Genomic DNA, 27,276 nt, shown 5'->3' with positions numbered 1-27,276 from the left:
TTTTTACTTGCTCCCTTCCTTCACTAGATGTGGGACCTATTTCACTTGAGATGGAAGCCTATTTGGAGTCTCTTCTTAGCCCAATCGAACTCTATTATGTTGTTGTCCTTGCGGATCTGATGTGATTGCAGAACTACCTTCCTTTCTTTGCACATGCAACAGAATTAGGCACTACAACAATCCTCCCAAACTCAGTTTCTTTTTTCTCTTCTTCGCTGCCCTAGAATCACCTCAATGCTCCTTTTTCGCACCTCTTTGTCGTCCTCCCTTCTTCGCTAATTTCAGAGATTAGTGATGCTTTTGTGAGGTCAAACTTCCCTATATATAGGAGACTGTCCCTCCTATTTGCGCTGACTTGAGCTAGTGAGCCCAATATTTCCTCAAGTGTACCAAAAATTCATTTTTGACCCGACTTTGAAGAGGAAACTTGTCTTTGCTTTGGAGGATCACCCTAAACATGTTTTTTTGACTCTAATACATATGTTTACATAGTTTAACATGCCCACATGGTCTTCAATAATTACATTGACTTTTTGACTTTCCTAGAAGCACTCAAACATGTGCTTGACCTTTGCAATGAACAAGAAACTCATTTTTACAATTTATAAAAATAGTAATTCTTTTATTTTACAAGGACAAAGGTCAAAATTCCATTTATGAAGACCAAACCTAGTTACACTTTCTTCAACAGAAAATGCATGAACTACACACTTGTAAAATGAGCAAGAAGTATGTTCAACAATGCCAATTTGCAACAAGAATTGTAGGCAAAAGCAATCACTATTGTGTGTTATCTTGTAAATTAATCACCATTGGTTGCAACAATCTAAAAAACCTGAAAATATATGTACAAGGCATCCCTGCGAATATTCATATTTGAAAAAAATTGGTTGTAAAAATCAATCACCATTTATTGCAATAAATTATAAAATCCCCAAGAGACATGGGAATGTTATCCCTACAATTATTCAAATTTAATTTTTTTGGTTGTGGAACTTAGACACCTGTAAGAATTAATATTTCAAGTAAAACCATAGATCACAAAAAATTATCTTTGTTGGTTATGATGATGTAGTTAAAGGCTATTGAATGTGGGATCATACTGCCCACAACATCATCATTGGCAAAATATTACATAATATTTGATAAATATTCACTCACTAAATCAAACAATGTAGACCTTGATTTGAAACAAGAACAAGTGCTATTAAGCCGACAATTTTAGTTGGAAATCGAACCATCCACAAACACAAGAAAGTAAGAGGAAGCTTCTAATGATAAAGGAGTAGATGTTGAAGATATTCAACAAAATGTGAAAGAATATCTATAATGGAGAGAAATCCTCTTAAAAGATATACCAACTTTACTTCATTTGATGTTTTTGTTTATAGCAATGGGGAACCTAATTATGATGAAGTACTAGACAATATCAATAATGTCAAATCAAAGTTGGTTGAAAGAAGAAATAAATGCCTAAAAAAAATAGAGCTTGGAACCTAAAACTTCCTAAAGATAGAAAGGTTGTTGGATATTAATGGGGTTTGGAAATTGAAGAAGGGCATTGATGATACTAAAACCATACTAGTGTCAAAAGGTTACTCTCAAACAAAAGGTATGGAATTTCCATAAAATCTGCTCCCCAATTGTTAAAATTTTCATATTGTGTTTGCACTAGTTGCTTTGCTCGATAAGGAGTTAGAGCAATTAGATGTTAAAACAACTTTCCTACATGGTGATTTGGACAAGCAGATATAAATCAAACAACCAAAAGCTTTTGTGCAACATCATAAAATAATTACTTTTCAAGTTCAAGAAATCATTGCATGGCCTAAAACAATCACTCAAGTAATGGCAAAAGTAGTTCAAGCCAAAATTATAATAGAAGTATGACAATCACTCAAGTAATGGCAAAAGTAGTTCAAGCCAAAATTATAATAGAAGTATGACCATTTAGTGTGTTTTAGGAGTTTGAATGGTGTATTTATTATTTTGGTCTTATATGTTAACAATATGTTTGTTGCAAGCAATAGCGTGAACAAAATCAACAAATTGAAGGCTCAAATGGCCAAGACCTTTGATATGAAAGGTCTAGGACCAATACAACAAACCTGTCATTAAAATACACTGAAACAAAACAACAAATTGAAGGCTCAAATGGCCAAGACCTTTGATATGAAAGGTCTAGGACCAATACAACAAACCTGTCATTAAAATACACTGAAACAAAAAAAAAGGTAGGCTCGAGTTTTTGCAACAAAAGTACATTGATAATATACTTGTAAAATTCAAAATAAATAATGTGAAACTTGTAAAATGTCCCTTTCACTACCCCTTTAAGCTTTCTACAATATTACGCCCTAGTAGTAAGGAAGAAAAGAATTGTCTTATATAACTTATGCTAATGCAATAGGAAATTTGATGTATGTAATGGTACGTACCACACCAAAAAAAATCACAAGCAATGGATGTTATCAATAGGTACATGACTAATCCAATAAGAGAACATTGGAATATAGTGAAATGGATCTGCTTACATATCTTAAGGCAGAAATGATTATTTCATACCTTTAACAATAGTAGTAATTTTATATGTAATTATATTAATTTAGTAGTAATTTTATATGTAATTATATTAATTTAAATTTTGGAGAGTGGTTTGAACAAAATTTGGTTGACTTCAAGTGTCTTTCTCTTGCAAGAGGATCCATTGGTTGGATGTCAAAGCTTCAAAAAAACAATTGCTTTGTCCACCACAAAGGTAGAATATATCACTGTCCCACTTCCTTGCAAAGAAGGAATTAGGTTAACAAGTCTTCTTGACAAGCTTGAAAGAGCATAGAACAATATAAAATATTTTGTAAATATTTTGTTATAGGCAAAACTACTATTCATTTCGCAACAAATCCAACTTATCATAGTAAAACAGATCACTGATAGAAGGGAAGTTGATCTTAAAAAGAAAAGTTGATCTTAAAAAGAAACATACTCGAGAAAATTGTGCAAACATGATTACAACCTAGTGTTGATAGAGAAATTGCAATGGTGTTTACATAGGAGGTGATTAATGGGCTTGGGCAAGGTCTGAAGTGAACTATTGTCAAGGTGTAAATTGTTAAAATGTGACAACAATTAGTTAAAAGAAAACATACAAACCTAAGTTTACCTTAACCAATGATAGTTTTCATAGTTAACCTAACATTGCCTACTTCATTTTATCCTTAAGCCTGAGATTTCAAAGGCTTCATTTTCATAGTTAACATAACATTGCCTACTTCATTTTATCCTGAAGCCTGATATTTCAAAGGGATGTAAGCCTGATTGTAAGAATCCCCTTGATACAACATGAGAAAGACGTACTCTATTTATACCACACATAATACTGATATATAAACACACCAAATATTGAAGAATACGTTTGCACAATTATGTCGTGTAACCCTACTAATGTTGAAAATGTAACCAGTGTCCGTCTTCATAATGAAAATTTTCGTAATTAATAAATTAATTATCTTTACTAGCATGCTCTTTTTCATGTTAAGATTTATTTATTTTTCATAATTAATAAATTGATTATCTTTTCTAGCATGCTCTTTTTCATGTTAAGATTTATTTATTTTCCAAGCATGGGTTTCATGCTCAAGTCAAATTATTATTTCAATGAAGCATGTTCTTCATGCTCATTATTTGTTTTGGTCAAAGTCAAAGGCTTATTCATAGCCTGAAAAAAAGATTCCCAAGAAGCCAAGTCAGCCCTACCTAAGAAGGGACATCTATTCAAACCCCTCTAGACAAGTATAAATAAAGGTCAAGTTGAGCTCATTTGGAGAACAATTTGTAATAACTGATCCTCTATTCTTCTGCAGTAGAAAATGAAAAAGAGAGTAGTTAAGGAGAGAAAAAGAAGAGGCCAAAGTCTGACCTTTCTTGAAGCTCGCATGTCTTTTGTTGGTATGTTGAAGTTGGTTGCCGGTGCTAGACTTGTTACGTGGACCTGTTATTGTACTTGATGCTAGACTTGTTGATGGAAAGATGTCTTGAAGGAGGGCTTGACTGAGCATCATAAAGAAAAAGAAGAGGCCGAAGTCTGACCTTTCTTGAAGCTCGCATGCCTTTTGTTGGCATGTTGAAATTTGTTGCCGGTGCTAGACTTGTTACGTGGACCTGTTATTGTACTTGATGCTGGACTTGTTGATGGATGGCTTGACTGGACTGAGCATCATGAAGGTTGGAGTTTTGTCTTGGTCTTGAGTTTTTTGATATCTCACTTTGACCTGATTCTATTAAAAAAAAGATTGATTGGGTTTTCCCCCTTGTGGGGTCTTTCCTGGTTTGGAGCCTACATCTTTGTGTTCTTTGACTCTTGTGATCTTCATGTTTTATGTTTTTGGCAATTGTTTGATGAAGAGAACTTAATACAAGAAATAGAAAGTCAAACATTCACAAGTAATTATCAAGTTAGAGAAATCAACCCTAATCTACATGAATCCTGATTTCTCAACAACTAAAAGGACCATTGCTATCACGGGAAACACAATGAACTCATGGACAATTTGAAAAGAATAAGAAAAATTAACACAGCATCAAATCTATTCTTTTAGAGGCATCCCTATATATTAGTCGTCCCTAATGCCAAATCTGTATACAAGACACTGAAAAAAATAGGTTTTTCTATCCTTTTCTGCAATAGTTTTTCAAAGTCATCTCCATAGAATAGCAAACAGCCTTTGGCATTAATCTGGAGTTGAAGATAGCAATCCATACTTTAATACTGAAGCATTAAGAAGGTGCCTGTCATGAAAAGCAACTCAGAGGTAGAGCGACACACCAACTAGAAGCAGGTCCTGGTTTTGTTTCATCGCGTGTCTAGTTTTCAACTGGATATGGTTAGATGAACATAGATTGATAATGGGACGACAGATGAGTTTGGATTCATCCTGGAAATGTTAAGTTAAGATTGAGCAACGGTTTAATTGGGTTGGAGTTGAAAAAGTTGCGGGAAATGTTAAGATTGAGCAATGGTTTAATTGGGATGGAAGTTACAAAAGAAAAAATGCAAGCAGGGGCTTTGAACCAAAGGGGATGGAGGGGGTAGTAAGATGACAATCACACAAAGCAGAACTAGTATATTTTAATTCTTGCACATATTTCTCCCTCATTGTATTGTGCAATCTGATCAAAAAAAATCAATTCTGGCTATCCTACTCCACTGAGATTTAACTAAATGCATGTCGGTGCATCCTGGGAACCAGAAACCCTGTATACAAAGCTGCAAGATATCACCTAGTCAGCCAGCCAATCACCTATATTGCGTACTTGATCAACACAAATGCATGTTGCTGCATCCTGAGGACTTAAAAAATCTAAATACAAGTAGCAAGATATCTAAATGGCCATCACCTATTTCGCACACTAAATCATCACAAATGCTCCTGTTACTCTCCCTCAGTCCTTGCAAAACATCTCTCCCACAATAACACTGTAATCACTTGTATCGTTATGGAGGTGAACAGAGATAACAAAACAAGAGCCCAAACAAGAGTTTCAACCATATCTATGATCATACGCTAAATAAACCTTTCCAGCAGAACAGGCAAAGAAGCCGACTAGCAAAAACAATGGAAACCAACATACCAACACTCCAATTGGCACTGCAACTCACAAGTAGTCATACCCCAACTGGCAACAACTATATTATGGCCATACAATTTCCATTCAAATAGAAAGCACTTGCCAAAGAAATGCAAGAAGCCATACTCTACCCTCACTTCCAAAAAAATTGCCGATTTTCAGCTCTTTTGACTGATATATAATCATGTTTGCCGTGTACATCATTCACTGTGTAATTAGAACACCCCTTAAAATAAGGGCTCATCTCCAAATAAAAAACAGAAAAAAGATTATTTTCTTCGGATTATTGGGCATATTTGTATCTAGTACCCATAACCTGCAATACAGGCATATTCAGACGATCAGATAAAGTTCACAGCTAAAACCATGCAGTCCCCTCTATTGAAGAAATAATAATTGAAAACACATGCAAAAAATCAAATGTTTCTCATGCTAGACCTGAGTTATCCATGGGGTTCGGAGAAGGAGCAGGTTCTGGCTCCTTGATGTCAACGACAACGACATCTGATGTTAGGAAGGTCTTTGCCACAGATGCCGCATGCTCCAAGCAACACCTAACCACCTGCTTTCAAGCACACCAATTTAGAATGTTTTGCAACACAGATATCAACAGCTTTTTGCATATATGCAGTCATGCAGCACACCGGATTAAAAAGAGGAGAATATATATATATATATATAGCAATACTAAATAAAAACATCTACAAATTGCAAAGAAAGAGAAATGATGGGAAGCAGCATAGACAAACAACCGATATTTATGATTATATGCATGTTGTGGTAAAAGATCATTGGTTATATGCAGGTTTCAGTCTATTGCAACTAAAATTTGAACAGCTCACTTTCATGGAAGCCATTTATGCTAAATTCACATATATCAGAAACACAGATAAAGGACTATAAAAAAAGGCTGAATGAGCTTCACAAGATTCTTCAAGCTAACTGCAACCCAGGAATCCTGATAAATATAATTATGTAAATGCTAGTACAACTCCACATATCAGAAACAATAAGGAACCAGCGTCATACCTTAGTTGGATCAATTATTCCAGCAGCCATCAAATCTTCATATTTGCCCGTAGCAGCATTGTAACCATATTTGGGATTATCACTGGAAAGAACCTGAAAAAGCCAAGAAATCCAGCATATAATTTAAATCCGGTCTACATTAAAAAGTAAAGAAAACAGACAAATATAATACAATCTGCAATTAGGCTACCTCTCAATAAAGGTAAGTTTGCCTGCATTGAAAGGAGCAGCAATAAAATAAGCTTTAAAAGTAATCGGCAAATATGGCAGGGTTTTGTCCTGACCTTTTCAGCCACAACACTTCCATTCACTCCAGCATTCTTCGCAATCAATTTCAATGGGTAGCTCAAAGCCCGTTTAACAATGCCTGCACCAATCTGCAAGCACCAAAAAGGCCAACATAATTTAAAGGCCGCGTAATAACAAGTGGCAGAAGATAGAAGTAGGAACTCTGTGTGTACACATATTTCTGCTTTCAAAGAATGTATCATTCTACTATAAGACATAGCTATGGGCCACACCCATTGTACTCGCTCCTGAATGACAAAGACAACTATCACACCTTTTGCTCATCATTTTCAAGTGTATCTCTTATTGCATCAACCTTTGAAGCAAGTCTCAAGAGACTACACCCGCCACCAACAACAATGCCTTCCTCAACAGCTGCCTGTATACAATAATAGCTATAAATTAACTTGAAACATCCTCCAGCATTTAAGCACAATAACAAATATGAATCTATATGCAGAAGTTCAACTCCCAGATTACAAACAACAGATTATTTTGAAGTGCCCAGTCAAAATGATGAATTTCTTATGTGCCTGTTATACCCCCTCTAATGATATAATAGCAGCTCCATGCATGACAGGATTCAGTTAACATTCATTATTCACCTTTATTTCAGATCACAGCATGTTTTTGCAGATTAGCATCAGATTCCATAATCAATTATGCACAATGTTCTGAATGCATACCTTTGTTGCATTCAAGGCATCTTCCACTCTTAACTTCTTTTCCTTCAACTCTGTCTCTGTTTGTGCTCCCACCTATCAACAATTATGAACACTATCATATACCGTCCATTCTTACTTTGGACAAAACTATCATATACCCTTCATTCTTACTTTAGACAGACAGATATATATTGAAATGCAGTCACCAACATCCATCAACCAAATTCAGGTTGCTATAATGCCAATAACAGGGAATTGTTATAGATGGCTACCATAAATTCAACCATGCTAAAGTTTACCTGAATAACTGCAACTCCACCAGAAAGCTTGGCAATTCTTTCATTCAATTTTTCTTTTTCATAGTCTTGCTCTGCAACCTGCAAAGAAAGTAACAATGATACCATTAGTGAAAACCTTTGATAAAATAGGATTGTAGGGAAGTTAACTATCAAGTCAAACATATTCTGATATCAAAGCAACCTTAAGTTATTTAAATTTAATGTCTGTAATTATTGTTGCATGCTCCTTCAGAGACACATATATGCAAATTATAAACTGTGCATCAAAATTGTTGCTTTCCACACTCATGTCTTGACAACTCAAGTCAAATTTGAGATTAATACCATCACCATGAACGATATGAATGAGGAGATCCCTCCCCACAAGGTGATGGCCACTTTGCAATATATGGTGGTGACTATACAAAGAAACAAGAGATTAATTTTAAGCATCCATTTGGATAAAGCAACCTATTTTTAAGTTATAGAGAAATAGCACACCTCAATCAAGCTTCTAATTTGAGACACTCTTTTATTAACAGCTTCCTGAGTGCTCCCATCACCAACTATCGTTGTTGAATCCTTGGTAAGTACCACCTTGGCAGCAGTACCCAGAACCTCACTTCCAACTTTATCCAAGGACAATCCAACTTCATCCCTGATGACAGTCCCTGCACAGGGAAAGAATAGACGAGACAATATCTACATAAGATAATGGAAACCCATGACTATAGACACGGTGGAGAGATTTTATTCTCAATACCTCTCACTCAATGAGAATTTATCCTATTAACATGAAAAGTTAAACTTGTAAAGCAAACCCATTACCAAATAAATATTGTTTCCACGACAAATGATATAAGACTGCTCATATACACACAGAGCTTTGTACTTGAACTCTTATGGCAAGTAAGTCCTTAATGTAGCTAAACTTGAAAATACCTCCAGTCAATATAGCAATGTCATCCAAATATTGGCTTTTCCGCTCTCCAAATCCAGGAGCTTTCAAAGCGCCAACCTTCAATGCACCACGAAGTTTGTTCACGACAAGAGTAGCCAAGGCTTCTTGTTCAATGTCCTCAGCAATGATCAAGATTGGATACCCCCCACGGATGGCCTCTTCCAATATTATAATCAAGTCTCTTGCAGTTGTGATCTTTTTGTCAACCAATAATAGCTGCAAATTATAAGAAAATGTAAAGATGCAAGTTCATTTACTGATCACTGAATTTCAAAATGCAAGCGAAAATAAATAGAAATTTAGCAACCCTCTTCACATGCTTAGTAGTGGTCATATTTCTTTCTAATTACTAGATCAGTATTCTAAATCCAATATTATACAGATTCCAAAAATAATAGAAGGTTCATAAGGCACAGAATTTAAAATTCCATACAAAACTAGCACCAACCTATATTGAACCAGAAGGATGTGCCATGAATATATGACAGATGGAGGTAATTGGGAAATAATTCTGCAACTAAGATGAGAGTTTATTCTAAAAATGTTACACATGATTTCTATCCATTCTCTTTTCATTACAAGGAGCAATAACAAGTAGTAGCACAACAACAAAAAAGCAAGAATATTTCATTCACATCAATTACCTTGCAATTTTCATACTCTACGGACATCTTCTCACTGTCTGTCACAAAGTACGGAGAAATATATCCACGATCAAATTGCATTCCCTCTACAACATACAGATTGTTTTATGCACTTTTCCCCTCTTCAAGTGTCACAACACCTTTCCTTCCAACTTTACTCATAGCCTCTGCTATCATGTTTCCTATTTCATAGTTATTACCAGCACTTACTGCAGCAACATCAGTTAATTCACTATCTTCAACCTGGAGAATAATGCCAATTACAGGGTGTTAAGTTTCAGCATGTGTACTCCCTTACAGATAACATTTTTCCCAAATGTTTGACAAGTAACTCCTAAAAATTCTACCCTGTAGTCTTCAAGAAACTCTAGCTGACAGTTTTAAATCAACTATTCCCCTAATGAAAGTGCACCTCAACCATAGACTAAAACCGGCTCAAATGTGTGCATTTACCTCCTTTGACAAATTCTTGAGTTCAAAAACAAGAGCCTTTACTATCTTGTCAATGCCCCTTGTAATTTGAATAGGATTTGCTCCAGCTGCAACAACCTGAACAGGCTTATGATTCAGATTCTTATTCACAAATCTTTAAAAATACAAGCTAGATTTATCTGTTGGGTTTTTCCTAACTAGGTCATACCAATTGATAACACGATCACAATTTCATCTTCAACAAGGCTATTTTTCCACTCAAATACTATCTTGATCAGAAAATAAATAAATAAACAACAACCACCACAAGGACCTATAAAAAAAGAATAAATACTTAAGCCAGTAATAGGGACAAATAAATTACCTTTACACCTTCAGCTATTAAACCTTGCACAAGTACAACAGATGTGGTAGTTCCATCACCAGCTAAATCATTTGTCTTTGCTGCAGCCTGTCTTACCAACTTGGCCCCAATATTTTCAACTGGGTCCTCTAATTCAACCTGTCAGAAGCAGGGTGCAGCATTGAAATGCATTAACTAGACTGGAAATAACAATTTAACTTGACTCATCAACATCTGGCACACAAGTATTTGTTTTCAACTGTTTAAAGCTTCATTCATTACTCTACTATGGCTACTCCATAGACCAGGTACATCATCAAAAGAGCAATATGCTGTCTATGACCTGTGAGAATTTTGCCTCCCAGGTCTAAAACAGTAAGACATTTAGGCAAGGAAAACTAATATAGAACATAAAAAATTTACAACCCACATCTACTATTTACCTCCTTAGCTACTGTCACACCATCATTGACAATCTTCGGAGAACCATACTTGCTCTCCAAAACAACATTTCTGCCCTTCGGTCCAAGGGTAACTCCTACAAGATCAGCAAGCTTGTTGACACCTGCCTGCAAGACAATTTGAATATTTTCAATAGGTGCACAACAAATTTCAAAATGCTGGAACACATGTCATACCAAACCTACATACAAACCACACATTAACATCAAATGTAGATGGACAAGGAAAGATCTACCATAGTAAAGTTTTACGGAAAAGAATCTTCCTTTAGATTGAATTTTTTTCTCTGACCTGCAATTTTTTTGTCGCTGACCCATCTTGGTTGAAGTACAACTCCTTTGCCATAGCTCTTGGATTGACTACCTGCTCTCTGCTACGTAATCTCGCGGTCTGCCTTCTGCTTGAGCGATTAAAGGAGATGGGTGAAAAAGCAACAAGAGAAGACAATTGCCTGGCATTTTTGTCAGAGACTGCACCCAACTTCCTCTCCTTTCCAATGTTACCCAACGAGGCAGAAGTGGCAACTGCTGTCATACTACCTATAGCATAGGCCATCTTCCCTTATTCTGAATAGAGAATTACAATATCTTCATATTAGCTATCTCACAAACATGAATTCCATCTAGATTTAATTCATATTAGCTATCCAATTGGCCATCTAGATTTAATTCACCACTGCTGTGCATAAACAATACTTTATATGCGAGCACCAGATATTGAAGGATCTGTTAGCACATACAAGTTTTTTCTTGAGCCCTCGCTAATTTGACAGTTTTTCTGGAGTGAGTGTTGCCTTTTGATTTGGTAGCGCCTTTAGTTTGGATATTTCGGGCATTCACATGGAAATTTAGGAACCTAGGTTGTGTTCCTAGATGACCCAACATGCTTCTGGAACCCTTGGAATTCACCCAGCTTCACGGCAAATGTTTAAGGCAAATCTGCCCAAATTGACAAAATTGTTTTTAAGACTTTTTTCCATAAAAGACAGTAACTTTGGGCGCAATTTCCGAGAAGGTGGTGATGAATTTTGAAAAACTAAAACATGGGTATTTCGGGAATGGGTTGATTTACCAAAAACTCTTTCAGTTTTTCAACAGGTGTCATGGTTTGGAAGATTCAAATGTCTCTTTGAAGCCTATTTTTCAGAAATTCAACAGATTTAATTTTTTCTATTTTTATAAAAACACCCAAGCGTGAACTGATGGTTATGTGAATATCCGAGTGTCAAAAAGCATTGACAAAGAGCATCTACGTCAGTGATAATTGTTGACAAATTGCACCCATAAGGTCCTAGTTGCTATGTCATCAAAAGTCATTGTTGATATCAATCAAAAATTTTTATTGACAATAATACTATGACACTGGAGCATTGCTTATGCTATAGGAATAAACTGCTGCATTCATGGACATCTGAATTGTATTGTTTAGTGATCCTGGAGGATCTTAACTGCAAACAAAAAAACATCAAACAGAGACCATCTCAGAGCCAAAGGATTTCTTTTCAAGGGAATTTGTATTAGGTGTTTCAATTTGTATTTTTCAATTCATTTGGACAGGACGGTACACAATGGACAAATGTACAGCAGAAACAAATGGAAAGGTTGTCAGTTATAGCAATCTTTTTCAAACACCCTGGTCATCGTTTATGGCTGAAGATAGTCCATACTTTATTAAGGACACTCTCCATTTTGCGGGTAGAGCCTACTATCAAATCATTGTGAGACAACATGATCATTTTCTTTTAAAAACCATTACCATTAAATGGGCAAAACATTGCAATTGTTTAACAAGTGAGAAAATTAAAGTCGACAAGATTGTAAAGTTCATTCCTGTGTTATGGTTTTGGAGGATGGAACCTGAAGAAATTAAGTTCTCTTCTACTATTTAGAATTTCACTTGACTGTGGTGATGACAGATTTTTGTTATGCCTGTCACTACTAGTCATGTTTTCAAACTATAAGTTGGAGATTTCAGGCAGCCTGTATCCAACACGAGGGCTTCTTGGAAAAACTCAATGATGTTTCACGTACTGCTATCATAATGGTTTACATAATGAACTACAGAGAATTTCCTCAGAAGAATTGGAACAGAATAATGATAGGAATAGAGAAAGTGAGGCCTTCTTAGATAGTGAATCTATGGAGGAATATAATCTCATTCCAGAAAAGTTTGCGGTTACTATTAATGATGAACACCTATAAACATCTCGTAAGCATCATTATGCAAAATTAGTCACCATCCTTGAGACTTATGTTCTATATGATTTGAACATTGGAGACTGCCAACAAATGAGTGATTTTTTTTCTCCTTTTGTTGCATTAATAGATGATGACAATGAAGCATTTTTGTGCTGTGTCTACTCTATACACATGGCATGTGATGATTTCAGATTGAATGAGGTGGCAGAGCATTCTAAGGAAAGGATCAGCCAATTTGGGACTATTGTAGATATTCAAACAGTAAATTCAAGTATTTCAAACGTAAATGGCAGAGTAGTCAAAGAATAAGAGATTAATAACAACTGGCAGAGGTTTTGAACGAAAGGAAACAGCAATTAAAAATCAGATCCAAATTTAGTTGCATCAATCCGGTGCTTTAAGGCATGAAATCAACAGTTCCAGATTTCAAGAGGATGAATCATCAGTCAAAAAGACACCTAGCAACAAAGATCCAGTTTTCAAGGAGAGAAATCAAGTCAAAGCTTAATCCCAGATTTAAAGGGATCAACTCCAACAGTTTAAGAATTCACATCTAGCATTTCTTGGCAACTACTCGAAACACCTTGCAGCTTTTTCCAAATTTGGGTTATTTTTAGAAATATTAATTGATTTTTTATACTATAAATTAGTTACAGTTGGTTAATACTATTGGCCTATATATTAAAAGTTTTGTAATGTAAGAAGGGTTCGGAATTGAAGACTCGGCCCTTGGATTTTGATTGTACAAAGAATTTTTTATTTTAATCAAAACTTTCCCAAGATCTGAGTTCTTGAGCTGTGTATTCAGAGATTCCTGTGCCTGTTTACTACAGTCTGTGTTTCCTTTCCTATGTGAATGTGTTTTCTTTCCAAGTTATTCACATTAATGTTTTCTTCAGTATTTGAATGAGAGTAAATGATTCAGAATTCATTTTAATTCAATGCCCTGACTTCATATATTCAAATATTAGCATCCCGTCTCTCTAAAATTATTGTAGAATTCATCCATTCATGGATGCTCTGCTTTAGTGGACTGTTCTCCTTATTTCAACTACCACGCTGAATGACTTTATGACTAGTAGAATACTGTCTACCTTGACTCTGAAATTTCACTGCTCATCAACCAGTATTTTGGTAATCCTTCGATTGATCATGCATTAATTTGACTCCATGCCCAATGGTCTTTCCTTCTGTCCAACTATTCCATTAAACCCTCACCCCTGCCAAAGATCTGGCCACTGTGTTGATTACATGACCAGTTGTTGAAGTGACATTGAATAGCTGGGTAATAGAGAGAGCCCTCTCTGAATTGGAAAGGCCAGCTTCCGATTTCCAAGATTGGTTCAATGTTACCTCCTGGTTTTCCTTTCACAGCCGGGAAAATTACGGAGTGATAACAGGATCTTCCCACCTCACTCAGATTGTAGAGAACCCTATGAAAACAGTATCGCTACTAGAAACTGAATGATAATTTCAAAGTTACTGCATGACAGGTTCTTACAAATCGGCAGCAACTTTAAGGAAATTTCATCAGACCATACTAAGAATTTTCTGTAAGAAGAGATCAAATCAGATGTTGAACCAGCAGTTCTGGCACAACAAAATTAGTTTACATGCAAATGAATGGGGAATATTTTAGCTTCAAAACATCTTTGGGGTACATGTCTTTGGGGTACACATGCTGTTAGACACCTAATCCATTAGAGTTAGGGTGAGGAATACAAACAGTCATCAAAAATCCAAGAGACCTTGGTAGAGGAATCCAACAGTTATAAACAATGTATTTATATGTATATTATTTTAATGAAAAATTGCAATTCCACTCTTGTCTCTCAATTTGGGTGCAGTCCAAAAGTGATACTAGAGCAGGTTCATGTCATTCCAGCTCAGACACTGCTCTGCTAATTTGAGCACATCAGTCTCGTATCTCTGCCTGACATCTCTGTTTATTCCATCTGCGCCCATTTCATTCTTGTGCACTAGCTGCATGCTCCTTCCACTCTGCCCACTCCTCAGTGCTCTCCTCATCTTGGTTGCCAAAACACACAAAAGGTACTTCTCACGATCCCGGCAGTTGTTTACAAGGCCATCTCAAAATATGTCGCACAGTCAGGAGTAGCAGCAATATCATTGATCAATGCGAGTGAAGCTTAGACGCTTCGAAAAAACGCACCACATCCATCTTCGAGAGATGTATTGTACTGATGAGTACTTATTTAGATCTACAGAAAGTGATATGGGACACAATGGGAGTTTGCATGCCTCGATGGGTAGGTAAAATATCACTGGAGTGTAGCACAAGATCGCCTTTTCTCACTGCCATAGAATGATCTGTAATTGATCTAAGACAAATAATTAAGGGATTGCAGACTCATGTGCATGGATGTTCCTATGTTATTTTATGCAACGGATCGATAAGATTGCGAAATACACAGGCAATGAAGCAGTTAGAGAAAACATAGCAGGCAAACATGCAAACACAACAAGTTTAATAAGGAGTTCACCCAACACTCCTGGGCTACATCTCCCGGTCCAGCCTTCAGTGGTGGCCTCTCTATTATGTTTTCAAAAGCAGAGTTTTTACAATAGTGAGCTCAATGTGAGTCTCACACAGCAAATACAAATCAGTAGAACTGTACTTGGATCCCCCAAGTCTCTGGAGTACACAGACTCTCCCTACTAAAACACAACCTCTCTTGGTCACCGTAGTATGAGCCCAATCTGAGACTCATACATGACAGGCATATACAGAGGAGTTCGCTTGAACCTCTTGTAGGAATTTACAGGGTAAGTTCCACAGAAGAATACCAAAAGGACACCGCTCACAACCAGATCTCAAATCAATACACCAGTATTTTTGACGTGGTTAAAACCCTCAGAGTGCAAGGAGGGAAACAGTCCACGGCCTGTCCCAACGTGGGTACAGACAATTTATTAATCAAAGAATGAAAATTTACATAAGCTTCTCTCATGCACGGATTACCCGAACAATGACCCTCCATGCGCTTTAAATAGAACTCATGGACCAATCGGGTGTCAAGCCACGGATCAAGTGTCGGTAATACCGAGGTGAGAGTGAACCGTCGGATCACTACATATCGTGACCGTCGGATTGTAAGTTACAAAATGTACAACGGTAAAGAAACACACTTTACCTAACTCTAACCTAACTCTATACTAGACCAAGTTGAACTTAACTATATCCTATGTGTCGGAATATCCTAACATCCCCCCTTAAGAACAACTTGGGATAGGATTGAAGGATTTACAAATATGACACAATAGGAGAAGGAAGGAGGCACTAGAGCCTATCCCCCCTTAGTGACAACTTCCTGAACTCCAAGCATATATCGAAGTTTAGTGAACTTCGCCTCTGTGAGAGCCTTTGTGAAGATGTCTGCAACCTGATCATCCGTTGGACAATATTGCACTTCAAGAACATGGTCAAGAATGAGCTTTCTGATGAAGTGCATGTGTAGTTCAATGTGTTTGCTGCGCTGATGCTGGACTGGATCTTTGCATAGCTGAATGGCACTTTGATTATCACACCAAAGTGTGGTTGGATGTTGCTGCTCAAAGCCAAACTCTGATAGGATCTGACGAAGCCACAAGGCTTCCTTACTAGCTTCCACGGCACCACGATACTCTGCTTCTGCTGACGAAAGAGAAATGGCAGCCTGTTTCTTACAAGCCCATGTAATAGGTCCTGAACCAAGAGTGAAGACATAACCGGCAGTAGACTTCCGATCATCAAGGTCACCAGCCCAATCAGAATCAGTGAAACCAACTAACAGAGGAGCTGCTTTGGCACTGTAATGAATCCCAAACTGTATTGTACCTCGAACATAACGAAGTATTCTTTTAGCTGCTTTCCAATGACTTTCACGGGGGTTTTGCATAAAACGAGCAACAAGGCCAACAACAAAGGAAAGATCAGGACGAGTATGGGTTAAATACAAGAGTTTTCCGACAAGTTGACGGTATAAGGTAGCATCAACTTCAGGAGAAGTACAAGAGACTGAAAGTTTGACTCCAGACTGAAAGGGAGAAGGGGCTGGCTTACAGTCTTCCATGTGAAAATGACGAAGAATATCACAAGCATACTTGGACTGGGAAAGGAAAATACCCTCTTGGGATTGCAAGACTTGAAGACCGAGAAAATAGTGTAAGTGTCCTAAGTCTGTCATTTCAAATTTCTTTTTAAGGGTGGACTTCACATGGTTTATAAGGTTGGGATCACTACCAGTAAGAATAAGATCATCAACATAAAGAACAAGGATGATGAGAGAGTTGCCCACTTTCTTGGTGTAGACAGTATTGTCAGAATGACACCTAGAAAAGCCAGATTCTAAAAGAAAGCTATCCATTTTGGCATACCAAGCTCGAGGAGCTTGCTTGAGGCCATAAAGGGATTTCTTAAGGCGACAAACTAGGCTGGAGTCTGTTTGTATGAAGCCAATGGGTTGTTCCATATAGATTTCTTCCTGCAAGTCCCCATGCAAGAAGGCAGATTTAACATCCATTTGATGTACTTCCCATTTTAAAGAGGCAGCAAGGGAAAGAACAAGGCGGATAGAGTTCATTTTGGCAACTGGAGAGAAGGTTTCAGTGTAGTCAATGCCTTCAACCTGTGAAAAGCCCTTAGCAACTAGACGAGCTTTATGTTTGTCAACTTTCCCATCTGGTCCATACTTGGTTCTGTAAACCCATTTGCATTTAACAAGTTTGCGTCCCTTTGGTAGAGGAACAAGATCCCATGTATCATTTGTCATCAATGAATGATATTCTTCATTCATAGCTGTTTCCCACTGTGGATGGCCTGAAGCTTCTGCAAAAGTGTCAGGATCATGATTCACTGGAGCTTGAGCCAGTAAAGAAGAGGCTCTTTCAAACTGAGAACGTGTACGTCGCTGATCTGTAGGATCACCGGCAAGATCACCTGCTGCATCCCGAGTAGCACGGACCCATCTTGGAAGTTGAGGATCCTGAGAAGGTGGGGAAGGATTATCATCCTCGCTTTCATCATCAGAAGAAGAAATGTTCTCAAAGATAGAAGAGATGGGAAGAGGTGGCACATCCGCCGGACTAGGCTCGCAGGCCGATTTATTTTCATCAAATTTTACATCTCTTCTAATGATAACATTTTTGGACTTAAATGGAATAAGTCTATAGCCTTTTACATCTTCAGAATATCCAACAAAAGTACATTTCTCACTCTTAGGTTCTAAGGCTTTATGCTTTTCATCTGGAATATGGGCCCATGCTTCACTTCCAAACACACGAAAGTGACTTACATCTGGTTTAATGGAACTCCAAGCTTCTTCTGGAGTGATATTCTCTAGAACCTTAGTAGGAGTGCGATTGATTATATAATTTGCACAATTAATTGCTTCGGCCCAAAAACTAAGACTGAGTCCTTTAGATTGCAGCATACAATTAGCCATTTCCTTTAAAGTGCGATTTTTCCTTTCAGCTACACCATTTTGTTGTGGAGTGTATGGAACAGTATGTTGCATTTGAATTCCATTTTCGGTGCAAAAGGTGATGAATGCATTTTTAACATATTCTCCACCATTATCAGTTCTTAGCTTAAGAATTTGATGTCCAGATTGTTTTTCAACGAATGCTTTGAAGGCCAAAAAGGTGGTAAATACTTCGCTCTTGAGTTTTAAGAAGTATACCCAAGTGCGTCTAGAGAAATCATCAATGAAAGTTAAGAAGTACTTGCAGCCAGAGAAAGAAGCAACAGGAAGAGGACCACATAAATCACTGTGCACAAGCTGTAAAGGGGCTGAGGCGTGCCAAGAGGCACGTTTGTCAAAACTGTCCCGATGATGTTTTCCGAGTACACATCCGGAACAAACACCATCTTTGCAAGATACCATAGGAAGACCTGTCACCATGTTTTCTTTACATAGATGCTGAAGGGAGCGATAGTTTAAGTGACCATACCGCTCATGCCAAAGTTTGCTCACTTCATCATTATGAGCAACAAATACTGAGGGAAGATGGGATGACCCAAAGTTGTGAAACTTATACAACCTTTTGGAATCATCAGCAAGACCAGTAGCTAGAATCTGTTTAGGATCTTTTAGATCCTTGATTACAACATCATGAGGTGAAAATTCAACGATTTTACCTTCACCTGAATGAGTTATCTGATAGACAGATAGAAGGTTGCAGGATAAGTTTGGAACACATAATACATCATTGAACTGACCATTGTCTAGATGAACAGTTCCAGTCCCTACAACATTAAGAGATCTATCATCACCAACATATATATTTTTGGTGTTACAATCATTTAAAGAAGAAAACATGGCTTCGTTTTTGGCCATGTGACAAGAGGCTCCAGAATCAATGAGCCACTCATGAGAATGAGAAGAAGAAGAAGATACATTTAATGCATAACCAGACTGAGATGATTGACGATGACATGCAGAAAATGCCGTTCCGGAAGTTGAAGTTGAAGTAGGCTCCAGATGGATGTTATGTTTCTTCATTGCGGCTTCCAAGGCTTCCATCTTCTTAAAGCATTTAGATTCTAAGTGGCCATCTCGATTACAAAAGTTACAATGTCTATCAGTCTTCTTCCATTTGTTTTTATTGGGCTTATCATATTGCTGAAATGATCTTTCATCTTGAGGCTGAGTTGGTTTAGGACCATTCCTTTGAGGATAAGACTTCTTAGGATTCTTTGAATTTGGATACTGCTGGGCGGCTAACGCTTTTGTGGAAGAGTTTCCAAGATTAAGAAGACCAAGGTGTAAGAGTTTTTCTTGTTCTCTTATTAAGGAATCACAAAAGGAGTCAAAGGAAGGGGGCTTGTAGTCTTTGCCTTGACAAATGAAAGCTTCCCTGGTAGAATGGAAAGTGGAAACAAACACAGAGTAGGCTGGTCCTAACTTAGTGAGGATGGAATAAATAAGGTTACCATCATCTTTCTTAACTTTAACACCTTCCAAGAGATATCTAAGGTTCTTGAATTTTGACAAGAAATCTTCAATGCAAGAAAAATTATTAGGATCCAAAGTAAGCAGCTCATTTTCAAGTTGATGGGATCTAATTTCATTTTTAATCCCAAAAACTTTAGCAAGTTTTTCTAATGCTTCATGAGGAGTTTCAATTTCTGCAATGTGGAATCTAAGATCAGGAGAAACAGACATTCCTATCAAGCCTCGTGCTTGATCTTGTCGATTTTCCCATTTTTCGGCCTTGTCTTCATCTTTGGGTTTCTTCTCTTGGTCTGTGGCTATTCTGAAGAGACCTTTACTTCTAAGTAAATCTCCCATGTAGGCTACCCATTGGAAGTAGTTAGTGCTGTCAAGAATGACTTGGCATGGACTTTCCATTTTTGAAAAACAACTGAAGCTGAAGATGATGAAAGTAAGTGGTCCAATGGATAGATCTCGAAAAAATAGGCGGTTTTAAAAAAAACGGCTCTGAAAAAGGCTTCCGGATGAAGAAGTTATGGCTTTTTGAAAAAAATTTGTTGACGTTGCCGGCAAAGTGCGCGAATGTGCGGGAATGAAAAAATCCGCCCCCACAAAATGGAGACTTGAACCCAAGACCTCTACTCTCTTAAAAGGTTTTTGAACCAATTGATCTATACAAAATATTTGAGAGAGAGAGAGAGAGAGAGAGAGAGAGAGAGAGAGAGAGAGGGGGGGGGGGGGGGGCCTCGATTTGCGTGCTTGCCTTGGGAAGACTCTTTTCCCCTACAAAACACAAAACACAAAACCCAACACGAATATCCAAAGAAAAACGAACCTTACGGCTCGAAGTTAGCTTTAGCCAAAAAACTAGAAATTTAAAAAAAATCTCAAAGTTAGCTTTTAGCCGAAAAACTAAATATTTTCTTCAATGTTTCTGATTTTCCGAGATCACACTAAGGTGCAGGGAAAAGAGCATACGCATGAGAAAAATCCTTTCTTTCTGTTTCTGATTTGCCCAGATCGCACAGAGTCGCAGGGCAAAGAGCATACGCAGAAATGAAAGGTATAGATCCGGGAAAAAAAAAGGTTAAATAAACCGAAACCGAAATAAGCAGAGAGAAAATGACAGTAAACTGCAAAAAAAACACTGTATACCTCCCGATCTGAAAAATGACGCAGCTAGGGCTACCGGAAACCTTTTCGCGTGAAACGAAAGGGGTTCCTCACTGAAACAGATGCTCCGAATGCAACAGAGCAGTCCTCTCGGCCCGAAAGCAGTCAGAAACAGCAGATCTAGGAAACGACAGCCGCATGCAGTTCTACCGGCTTCAGATTTGGATCACCAACGGACGCGGCCCTCAAATAGCTCCGATACCATGTAGGAATTTACAGGGTAAGTTCCACAGAAGAATACCAAAAGGACACCGCTCACAACCAGATCTCAAATCAATACACCAGTATTTTTGACGTGGTTAAAACCCTCAGAGTGCAAGGAGGGAAACAGTCCACGGCCTGTCCCAACGTGGGTACAGACAATTTATTAATCAAAGAATGAAAATTTACATAAGCTTCTCTCATGCACGGATTACCCGAACAATGACCCTCCATGCGCTTTAAATAGAACTCATGGACCAATCGGGTGTCAAGCCACGGATCAAGTGTCGGTAATACCGAGGTGAGAGTGAACCGTCGGATCACTACATATCGTGACCGTCGGATTGTAAGTTACAAAATGTACAACGGTAAAGAAACACACTTTACCTAACTCTAACCTAACTCTATACTAGACCAAGTTGAACTTAACTATATCCTATGTGTCGGAATATCCTAACACCTCTCAAGCCTTCTCTGGAGTACACAGACTCTCTGACTCTCTTTGGCTCTGTCTGATTCGATGCTGCCTTTGCTTCTGCAGGTCAGCTTGACTTATTCTCTCTCTGCTCTTAGCTTTCTGCGTCTAACTTACTTGCCTCTCTTGCTTTCAGTTCGTGGCTTTTAAAGCCAATCTGCTTTTTGACTATTCGTTTCCGCTTCCCGGCTTTCCAATTTCCCTGCCTCTGTCCGTTTGAATCCCTTTGTTTTGTGTAATCATCACTGTATAACGCCTCACAAGGAGGTGGCCACCTATTTCATAACGAACTGAGTGTCAGTTCTCTTGGACGTTTCAAAACGACCGTTTATTCTGTTAACTCCAAGAATGCCTGCGAACACGACCTTCTGCCAACGCATCATCCATGTCGGATTTCAAATCCTATACAACTCTGCCTGTTAACCTCTTCAAATACGGTCATCCACTGGAACGCGTCTCCGCCGTTGATCTGGAGCCTCCAGATCCTACAGTCATCGTTCATATCGCGCGGGTAGGTAACATGACGTTTACCCGTCCGATGTGACCGGTTTTCTCTCTCTTTCGCCGGATGCGTGGCACCCATTGTGTTGCATCGGGCAAGACTTGGTTGAAACCGCTTACCGCTCGAAGCCCTTCCGATATTCCGCCGGTTTTTGTGGGACCCCGCCTCTAACGGAATTGGCGCGACATCCGTTACATCATAAACCACCCCCGTTTCTCGAAAAGGCCTCCCGTTTTGCTAATTCGCGACAGCGCCCGTTACCATGGGCCGACGGTCTGCGCACTTGACCGAGGGTCCTCGTTGCTCCGTGCCAATCACAAATTGCAACTGTTATGAGGATATCTTTGATAAGCTTGACCTTTATAAGACTTTAAAACTTTGGCATAATTTTAAGAGTTCATGAAAATATAGAGTGTGTTCTAGGATCCAATTCGGATCATAGAATCAACCTGTAAACAAGGTAAACCCAATGGGAACCGTGGAAGGAGAGGTTCTGTCGATCAGAAACTAGCATGGATCACAGACGATATTATTTGAAGTCCCCATTTATTGAAACAGAATTTATGAAAGGATATATAACTATTTGATAAACAATACCATTTTGCCAGTTTACTCATCAAGAAATCTGGCAAAAGTTTAACGTTTTCCCGCCAAAGGTCTTTGCTTCGAGTAATTGGATTTGGGAGATGTGATGTGGATTTTTTTGAGGTTTTTAATCTTTTTTCTGGATTCATGTCAAGATCTCTTTCAGCGTTCCAGCCCTGGACACAGTAGTGCCCAAGGGTTGCAGAAGGTGAAATTTAGCGACCGTTCAAGCCATGTGCATGGAGAAATCCAAATGCTGCCACGTTCTCTAGCCAGCAGAACATATATCATCTCTTGTGCGAACTTTCTCGATTGCATGGAGGGTCCGAATTTGTTCCTGTTTGCTATTTGCATGCTTCTCGATTTTGTTCCTGTTTGCTTATGCATGCTTCTTTATTTTGGTTTCTTTTGGTAACAAATATGCTGATTCAATATACAGTTTCGAGTTGCTAAATAAATATTTTAATATTCAAATCTGTAAAAGAGAGATGCACAGAGCTGAGATGTGGAAAATGAATTCAACGGTCATGAACCATGTGTATCATTTTAATAAAAACTTGCAATTTCACTCTTGCCTCTCATTTTGGGTGCAGTCAAACAAATGCTACTAATCATGCAATAGGAAAGATACGGCCTTGAAGCCCAATGGCAAAGTGAAGAACTTGCCAAAGGCCTCAAGTGCCATCCTTCCGAGGGCAGTGGCATCCCTCCAGTAAGTAATAACCAGTTACTGTTGTTTAGATCTCCTGTTCAAGGGGGAATCGTGATTGTCCATGCTAACTACCAACGCCACTGAATACAGATGTAATCACGCCTAATGAAGCCTGCTATATACTGGTACATCCAAACTATCTTACTGTAAACTACCATAATCACACCTAATAGTGCCTACTGTGAAGCGCTTACTCAAAAAAGCATTTGAGCTTGCATAAAATCTAGTAGTGCCTGCATACTATCGCAATCACACTAGTGGTGACTACTGTATACAACCACAATCACACTAGCGGTGCCTCTTTTATACTATTTTGGTTTGAAGTGCTTTGTCTTTAGGTAAAAAAGCATTACAGCTGGCCCAAAAATGTCAGAGACTGCATGGGGTAAAAATGACCCGTAGGTCAGTTAAACAATTGACCACGAACAAAAGTTCAATTAGTTGACAACAAATGAATTCCATTTGGCTCACCTGCCGCACCAGGGAGTGCTCTTCATCAAAATCAACCAAAATTTGCACCTTATTCTTGGCCCTAACCACTAATTCGCACCTCCAGGAGTAGTGCATCCTGGGGGGTAGCCTGGCATGAGAACGTCATCATATCCCTAAACCGCAACGCCATTGGCCTATCTCGACTAGTGCTATCACGAGCACCTACATCAAACAATTGAGAACAACGAAAAGAGGTTCCAGCAAAATTAAAATAAACCCTATTTTCTCTTTCTTCCCAGCTGCATCTTGCCCGGCACTACCACTAAACCTCCATTTCCTTCATTTCAATGTAAAAGCCAAATGCAACTGGATAAGCATAGCTAAATTAACCCGATCTTAAATAAATCGAGAATAAAACGTTTACATCCAACAGATGCTCACAAAGAAAACAAGCCAGCAAACCTTATCGAAGCTGCCAAACCTTCAACTGAAGCCAAATCAAAGGCGTCCATAACGCTCTACAGGATATAAACATTATTCTCCAAACTCACCACCAAAACCCTAAACCCTCATTAAAAAACCTAGAGCTTGTAAAATTGCATACACAACCAGCTGGACAAAATCATGCCGATCATGAAAAGAAATAAACTTTCGCAATATAAGCATAAATGCTTTAAAATTTCGTCTTTGAACAACTTCCAGCAACATTACAGAATCAAGCTCCAACAAGGAAGTAGATGATAGTTGTGATTAAAAGTAATTCTTACCTTGAACTGAGGTAATGGGATTCGAACCCTCCGAACTGTGCTCGCTATTGGAGAGTGCAGAATGCTCTGGAAGAAAGAGAGCTGTAGATGAAACTGAAGATAAGGTGGGATGGGAGACTTATTACTCCCTCGTTGGAATCTGGCTCTCTCTAGAACCTACACTAAATCTTACGCTAATGAAAATCTTTAAACATAAAATTCATTGATATTATGTATTATGTGAAATGTGATCTCACATGTATGAGTGTCTTTTACATTTATTACTTTTCTTTACACCTTGAGTACTTCTCTTTTCTGGTTTGTCGTTGGTGGAGTTTGGTAATACGGATTTTGTAATTTTAAGTTAATTAAAGTTTTATTTTAATGTAAAAAATGAGTTTGATATAAATATTTCTTTTATAATGAAACTAATTTTATAAATTTAATTATTTTTTTTCAAATTTCAAAGTGTAGGGTAATTTTTTTTATTTTATAATATATTATAATCAAAATATATAGTTTTAAGGGTTAATTTAGTTGGTTGAGTTTTTATTGTTAAAGCATATTTGTTATCACATGGTTAGAAGTTCAATTCTCTTGACATTCTTGAGGTTAGATTTTTGTGGTTGAGCTCATAGGTTGTGATTCTTTCAAGTAGATTTACCTCGTACAAATTGATACATATTTTATATAAATTTATATGTTTTATAATTTTGGATAGTATAACTATGTTGGAGTGGAAGAACATGAAGAATTGTCCATGTTATTTTCATGGTTTCAATGAACTCATGGTTTTTCTGCAAACAACAAATGGATCATGGATTCAAATTCGGCTGCCACAGTTAACCCTAAGATCGAATTGGCTCAATCAATCAATCGAGTTGTCACAGCTAACCCTGAGACAAAGGATCGATAGATCAACTCAACCAATCAAAGTATCAATCACATTAGGGATTCAGGGCACTATGCTAGGATTTGGGATAGCAGATCCTGCTTTCTTTTACCAACCTAATACTGCCAGTGGTTTTTCCGGCTGGAGAAGGAATCAAAAACTTAGATTTGGAGTAAATTATATTAAAGCTCAATGCCATTTACACAGGTAGTTTAGTATTTAGCAGTATTTTCTTTTGTTCGAAGCGAAAGTCGATGATTTTTACGGATGACTGAGGGGTTTAGTCATTTAAAACCCAGAGAAACGAGATTGCTCTTTTAGGGCTTCATCAAGGTTCACACATCATTTTCATTGAGGATATTTAGTGAGTGGCCTCATCCCAAAATGGAAAACAAATCAATAGTAAATGTTAAAAATGGCAAGGAAATCTCAGATTTAGTGGAAACAAATCATTTGGGCCAGTCAAAATTGCCTCAGCAAACAAAACGGGGAAGTGAATTTGGGTAAATGCAAAACAATATTGAGGCATTTTAAAGCGCAAACTTGCCCGCTTTAAATGGGAAAAAGGAAGAAGAAAATGGTCCTAGAGAAACAAAATAAATGAGAGCAACAAAAATAAAGAAGAGTCGACCATTTATAGTCCCGCATCTACACCTCTTACTTGGTCATCAGATCTCTATGTCCAGCAACTGATGAATGTCAAGACAAGGCTGAAAATTTTGGAAGCCAAAGAACGGGAAAGGGACCGCAAAATTTCAGAGACCACACTTGCAAATCGATGTTTAATGGAAGGTAATAGAATTTTAAAAGAACAGGTAGCAATGTTACAAGAGGCTTTAGAGACACGAAAACAAGAATGGAAAAACATGAAGACAACATGGCAAACCATGAAAAAATCAATAGCAGCAAACAAGGATGTGATAATCTCTAAAGCAACTCAAGTAGATACACAAATATCTTAGCAAGCAGTCCTTTCCGAAGCGAAGGCAAAAGAGAACAAGAGGAAAGGCATTCCAAAATAAATCAAAAGTAGAGTTGAGAACGCTAATGGTTACATAAGGATGGAGGAAGAAGAATATTTAAGTGCTCGTAGAGGACAGGAAAGAGAATACAAAGAAAGAAAAGCTAGGGAAACAAACTTTATTATCAAGGGAATAAGAGACTATGGAAAGAATGAAAGCACTCTCAATTTGACAAGGGACTTTTTGAAAGAGAAATTGCATTGGGTAGAGCAAATTTGCCAAGCAAGGAGGGTGGGAAAGATATGCGAAGAGAGGCCTCGACCTATAAAAGTCATCATAGCAAGTGTGCAAGACAAACACCATCTATTAAGCAAAAAAAAACTCTTGAAAGGCTCACATTTCTTCCTAGATGAAGATTTAACTATCAAACAAGAGGAAAGAAGAGAAAAAATGGAGAAAATTAGAGCAGCAAGAAAAGAAGGGAAAAGAGCATGGTTGTAAAGTGGTAAAGTGGTTATTACAGTGTTTGGGCTTCATGGCAAAACAGGGCAGCACGTTAACAGTAAAGAAAAAACAGTTAATTCTATAATAGGGAGGAAAGCAACAAGATCAACATGGATGAGAAGGGGTGAAGACTTGAATTTAAGTCTTATGTGCCAAATGACGTAGCAATCAAATCCTACCCAAGTCTACCTAAGTCTACTTTGTTGAAACTGTAGAGGTTACCCTTGGA

General features: G+C 37.8%; 1 protein-coding gene and 1 pseudogene across 3 annotated transcripts; both read right to left on the bottom strand.

Moving 5' to 3' along the window:
* Positions 1-5,525: 5,525 nt before the first annotated feature.
* On the bottom strand, positions 5,526-7,972 carry LOC149185538 (ruBisCO large subunit-binding protein subunit beta, chloroplastic-like). 2 transcript variants are annotated; one of them, XM_089410717.1, is made up of 7 exons: positions 7,910-7,972; positions 7,632-7,703; positions 7,220-7,324; positions 6,942-7,034; positions 6,658-6,750; positions 6,067-6,190; positions 5,526-5,944 (listed from the first exon to the last, which is right to left on the bottom strand). In XM_089410717.1, the coding sequence occupies exons 5-7, from the start codon at positions 6,685-6,687 to the stop codon at positions 5,931-5,933; spliced, it is 168 nt and encodes a 55-aa protein (XP_089266843.1). In that variant the 5' UTR covers positions 6,688-6,750; positions 6,942-7,034; positions 7,220-7,324; positions 7,632-7,703; positions 7,910-7,972; the 3' UTR covers positions 5,526-5,930. The 2 variants fall into 2 exon arrangements, with proteins under 2 accessions (XP_089266843.1, XP_089266844.1); XM_089410718.1 differs by lacking the exon at positions 5,526-5,944 and having other exon boundaries at positions 6,056-6,190.
* LOC149185537 (ruBisCO large subunit-binding protein subunit beta, chloroplastic-like) lies at positions 6,687-24,897 on the bottom strand (annotated as a pseudogene). The gene is made up of 13 exons (XR_016255561.1): positions 24,711-24,897; positions 11,022-11,296; positions 10,712-10,837; positions 10,290-10,427; positions 9,947-10,042; positions 9,494-9,736; positions 8,831-9,065; positions 8,390-8,559; positions 7,910-7,987; positions 7,614-7,703; positions 7,220-7,324; positions 6,942-7,034; positions 6,687-6,791 (listed from the first exon to the last, which is right to left on the bottom strand). The product of XR_016255561.1 is annotated as a ruBisCO large subunit-binding protein subunit beta, chloroplastic-like (transcript).
* Positions 24,898-27,276: the final 2,379 nt, after the last annotated feature.

Source organism: Pinus tabuliformis, chromosome 3_1 (genome assembly GCF_031772625.1).
Source record: "Pinus tabuliformis cultivar Carrire ecotype Pingquan chromosome 3_1, CPIR1, whole genome shotgun sequence".
Classification (NCBI taxonomy): Eukaryota; Viridiplantae; Streptophyta; class Pinopsida; order Pinales; family Pinaceae; genus Pinus; species Pinus tabuliformis.
This window is presented reverse-complemented; position numbering and strand designations above follow the sequence as displayed.